Source organism: Telmatherina bonti, assembly GCF_933228915.1.
Source record: "Telmatherina bonti genome assembly, chromosome: 18".
NCBI classification, from domain to species: Eukaryota; Metazoa; Chordata; class Actinopteri; order Atheriniformes; family Telmatherinidae; genus Telmatherina; species Telmatherina bonti.
Window position 1 is genome coordinate 36,125,164 of NC_136616.1, and position 5,577 is coordinate 36,130,740.

The following is a 5,577-nucleotide window of genomic DNA, read 5'->3' on the forward strand; positions in this document are numbered from 1 at the left end:
AATTACCCACCTTTAATAAATATGCTGTTAGACGTCACCAGGCCGGTTCGGTTCCTGGTCCACTGGACTCTTTGCTCACCATGAAAACCATGTTTTATGTTTTCCAGGTTCAAAGCTGCTGACCTGACCAGCTCCACCAATCAGCTGCCTTCCCTGTGACCTCATCAGCTGACCACCTGATCGCTGGATAAGTCATCACACCGAAGCTCATTGGTCAGCTGACGCATCGCATCGATTAGATCCGATTGATGGCAGCCTCAGAACTGATCCAGGATGACAGCGTTCACGTCCCGGTAGAACCCAGCGCGACCTCATCGAACTCCCCGACGCAGGCCCATCCTCAGATGGTTGCTAACGGCAACCTGAACCGCCACGCCACGCCTCCCCCCGCCGACAGCCATGACGGTAAAAGCCGGGGGAAGGGCAGCGGCGGACTAAGCAGCCTGCTGAAGCAAAACCAGCTCATCAACTCGCTGAGCAGTCGGCTGCAGCGCCACTGCGACTATGTGAAGATCAGCGTGGAAGAGGAGCGCGCCAACCGCCTCCCCAATGAGTGGTGGAAGACGGGCGTGGCCTTCCTCTACGCGCTCTTCAACCTCATCTTCACCACCGTCATCATCACCGTCGTGCACGAGAGGGTCCCGGACAAGTCGGTGAGCCCGCCGCTGCCCGACAAGTTCTTCGACTACGTGGACCGCGTTCCCTGGGCCTTCACCGTCACCGAGGCCAATGGGCTGATCCTGGTGGGACTCTGGTTCATCCAGTGGCTCTTTCTCAAGCACAAGTAGGACCAGCATCCAAACTGGGACCAGTAACGTCTCAGCAGAAACAGTTTCTGACCATGTTTTCTGTTCCAGAGCCATCATTGGTCGCCGGTGTTTTTTCCTGATCGGGACTCTCTACATGTACCGCTGCGTTACCATGTACATCACCACGCTGCCGGTGCCGGGGAAGCACATGGTCTGCGCTCCAAAGGTCCGGAAACACGACGACTCCTGCTCGCCGCGTCACCCCCGCCCCCGTTAACCGCCCTTTGTTTGTCTGTCTGCAGCTCTACAACGACTCCACCGGGAAAATATGGAGGATCTTCCGGCTGATCTCGGGAGGAGGTAAAACGTCAACTACCAGCTCTCTGATTGGCTGGTTGGCTGTGGTCAAACAAACCAACACTAAAGTCATTCGGAAGAGAAAATACTTTGTAAAAACCATTACAGAGGCAGCTAAGCGTATTAAATGTCCAATCAGAGGCCGTTATGATGAAGTCAGATCAAAATCATCGGGTATTTTGAAAAAGGGTCTTTGCTGCAGACTGGAGAATGAGGCGGGGCTGGACATTGAACGGGCTGGATGTCCAACCCCGCCCCCTAAACATTTTGATTGGATTAACCCTGACACTAACCCTAGCCACGCCCCATTCTACAGGCTTCAGCCAGGGGTTATTGGATATTTCCCTTAACCTAGGTCAACTTATCCAGACTTTCGGGATCTGGAAACGCTGCTTTCCAACTCGGTAATCCAAGTTGGGTTTCCACGTCAATCAGAGCGTGCTCACAGAAAAGGGGCGGAGTTTGCAGCATCTGACCAATCACATACATGGAGAAACCCTGTAGAGTAACTACCATTAAACCAAGCAGCAACCTCCGGCGGTGAAAAGTGAAGCCCATGCGGAAGTGCATAAAACTGCAGTTCCCCCTTCATCCACTAGGGGCTGCAAAACAGAGCGAATCCCCTTAGACTCCCATGTTAAAAAGACCAACTTCACAGCAGAAATAAACATGTTTACAGCCTGGTTCAAAAATCATTTTCAGTTTAATAGGTCAGGTTTACCTTCATGACAACTGTGGGGGGAGTGAATTTTTTTCTAACTCACCCGATTAAAAGTAATTTCATCTCAAAGTTCAGCATATTTAGGGGTGTGTCCTTTTGATTGACAGGTACCAGATCTCCCGCTTCAAGTAAGAACATAGAACAACCGCGGTTTTTAGCCGGTTAACAACATGACAGTACTCTGATTACTTTGTTTGGGCCCAGACATTTTGGGTAAAGCTTCCTCGTTTCCTTCCTTTCCTTTTATTTATTTCGTGAAGTATTTTTTGCGCTTCCTTCAGCGTAAGCGTTTTGTGTGGGAATTCCTTGACGACACGAGTAGTTCTCGATCAGGGGTGTCAAACTCCAGTCCTGGTGGGTCGGTATCCGGCAGGTTTTTGTTGTTTCCCTCCACCAACACAGCTGATTCAAATCAAATGGATCCAGCAGCTTCTTGTCAACCAATTTTTGAATTTCGGTCAGGTGGGTTGGAGCATGGAGACAACAAAAACCTGCAGGATAGTGGCCCTCCAGGACTGGAGTTTGACACCTGTGTTTTAGATTCTGTAATTCAGGGATCTGCAGTTATGATTCACCTCAGTTTTACCTCCAATAGATGCTGGGAGTGATCCGGATCGGCATCTGGATGCAGGAATGTTGGTAACCATGTAGTTGCTTAGAAAGGTGAAGTCCAGCTATATTGTCCTGTTAAATCTCATCGACAGACCAAAATTTATCGACACTTGGATAAAGACGAGAAAACACAACGTTCAGGTTAAGAGACGGAGCAGAGACAAAGAGGAAATGGAAAAATCAGTCGATAAATTCAGACAAAAGGAAAACAATCGTGTGAAAAACAATGGGGGAAATAAAGTAAAAAGCTAAAGATGAAAAGTATCTAAATGTATTTCAGTCACAAGAGGAGAATCTTTAACAGTTAATCGATCATAGTGCCGTGTTAATCCATTATTGAGATAAATAAGCTGAATTCCGATTATATTTCACCTCCTTTGTGTTTGTTAGTTTGCCTGATTACTTTCTGGAAAGGCTCCACCTGACTCCCGTTGTCATGACAACCACCAGGTTGATTGGGCGTGGACGAGTAGATGTCAGCGTGACTCAGACAGGAAGCGTAGTGACGAGTGGTTTTTTTGGGGGGTTTTTTTGTGTTCAGGTCTGTCACTGACCGGATCTCACCTGATGTGTGGGGACTTCCTCTACAGCGGTCACACGGTCATGCTCACGCTGTCCTACCTCTTCATCAAGGAGTGTGAGTCATATCTTCGTCCCTCCTTTCCACACAAACCATCAGCCTCCTGTTTGTCACAGCGCCCCCATGTGGCCACAGGAGGAAGGTTCTCTGTCTTTTCTGGGGTTTTGGGATCAATAACAATCATTTTTCAGACAGTCATGTGAAGAAGTTTACTGATAATGATACAACAGTGTTATTTATTGTTATTTAGCAGAGAAATGATGATAAAAATCAGATAAGTCTGTAAATTAATGATTAACAGGAATAATTTAATGAGAGTGAGTAAAGTATAAAATGTGTTTTAATGTGATAAAAGATCAAACTCATAGATGACCCAGATGTAGTGATTGTGTGTGTGTGCGTGTTGGTGTGTGTGCAGACTCTCCTCGCTGGATGTGGTGGTATCACTGGCTCTGCTGGATTCTCAGCGCCTCCGGAGTCATCTGCATCCTCGTTGGTCATGAGCACTACAGCATCGACGTGGTGATCGGATACTTCGCCACAACCAGAATCTTCTGGTGGTACCACACAATGGCCAACACACAAGTAAGCCAACACATACACATCACACACACATCGCACCGCCCTCTGCTGGCAGGATGTTCTGGCTTTTCACTGCCTTTATGTTTATTTGTTCACAAATTTACATTAAACTTGCTGGAGGATCTGCATAAAACTCCAGAATAAATGGTGAGAATATCCAGGAGAAAATCCCAACAGTTTTTCCAGGACATCAAAGATGTGGATCCTGGAAACATTGTGGATACTATAATTCAGACCAAGAACATTTGGATACTACCATCCAGAACAAGAACAACATCCTGGATACTACCAACCAGAACAAGAACAACGTTCTGGATACTACCATCCAGAACAAGAACAACGTTGTGGATACTACCATCCAGAACAAGAACAACGTTCTGGATACTACCATCCAGAACAGGAACAACATCCTGGATACTACCAACCAGAACAAGAACAACGTTCTGGATACTTCCAACCAGAACAAGAACAACGTTCTGGATACTACCATCCAGAACAAGAACAACATCCTGGATACTACCATCCAGAACAGGAAAAACGTTCTGGATACTACCATCCAGAACAAGAACAGCGTTCTGGAGACTACCATCCAGAACAAGAACAACGTTCTGGATACTACCATCCAGAACAAGAACAACGTTCTGGATACTACCATCCAGAACAAGAACAACATTCTGGATACTACCATCCAGACCAGGAACAACGTTCTGGATTCTACCATCCAGAACAAGAACAACGTTCTGGATACTACCATCCAGAACAAGACCAACATCCTGGATACTACCATCCAGAACAAGAACAACATTCTCCATACTACCATCTAGAACAGGAAAAACGTTCTGCATACTACCATCCAGAACAGGAACAACATTCTGGATACTACCATCCAGAACAGGAACACCATCCTGGATACTACCATCCAGAACAGGAACATTCTGGATACTACCATCCAGAACAAGAACAACATCCTGGATACTAAATGTTTTTATCCTGTATTACATTTAAGAATGAAACCTCACATTGAAATATTATAGATATTTTAATTAATTATTCCAGTTCCTAAATTAGATATTAGGTACTATCTGTTATTGTCAGTGTAACCAGATTTGTCCTGCAGTCCTCGTCGGACTCTCAGGCAGGCCAGTTTTGGACCCCGCCCGTATGTTGGACATCTGGTTTGGATTATTTTCCTCATCTCTTCCCTCATCACAAACATTCTCTAAACTTAACCTTGTTGAAAAATGTTTAGTTTGTCTTCCAGCAAGACGCTGCAGGTGGAGGTTTAGCCCCCCCATACAGCAACTGGAAAGGCTGGGAAAGTCGTTTCATATACCAGAATATGTCTAATCTGTTTACCCCTTGTGTGTTCAGGAGCTGCGTCGGTCTCCAAACAACTACCTGTCCAGGACCTGGTGGAACCCAGCCTTCAACTTCCTGGAGGGGAACGTCCAGACCACCGTCCCCCTCGTGTTTATGTCCCCGCTGGCCCTGCTGTGCTCCTGCAGGCAGAGCTACAGGATGGTGGAAGCTGGTAGGGACGAATGAAGACACTTGAACATCAGTTCATTAGAGCCAGAACATCATCTCTCTCCTGCGTACTGAGGAAGAGGAGGAGGCACAGGAAAGATGCCACAACGTTTACATCATCATCATCACAACTGTTTATTTATTTATGGGATCAACACGAGGGATGGTGTTCCTGCCAGACACCAGAACTACAGCTCTTTTATGCTTCACAGCCAATAAAAACTACAGAAAAGATGAAGGTGCTCACTCAAAGAGGAAGTGACTCTGCAGTACCACCCATGTCCGCTAGGTGGCTACTCCTAGTGCTATGTAGCCTGTTAGCGACATGCTAGCTCCTTGCTTTTCTCTTTTGTAAATTTTTACATGTCGTGACGATAAAAAAAAAAAAAATCGACCTCCTCACAAAAAATTTGTACAACTTGTTCAGTATCACACAGATTGTTTGGATG

At 46.3% G+C, this 5,577-nt stretch overlaps 1 protein-coding gene across 1 annotated transcript; it reads left to right on the top strand.

The window, feature by feature from the left end:
* Window positions 1-248: 248 nt before the first annotated feature.
* Window positions 249-5,146, top strand: sgms2b (sphingomyelin synthase 2b; the record flags this gene model as incomplete). The annotated part of the gene is made up of 6 exons (XM_079257567.1): window positions 249-784; window positions 858-975; window positions 1,052-1,109; window positions 2,981-3,076; window positions 3,438-3,604; window positions 4,973-5,146. 6 exons carry the CDS (start codon window positions 249-251, stop codon window positions 5,144-5,146), a joined length of 1,149 nt encoding a protein of 382 aa, XP_079113693.1.
* Window positions 5,147-5,577: the final 431 nt, after the last annotated feature.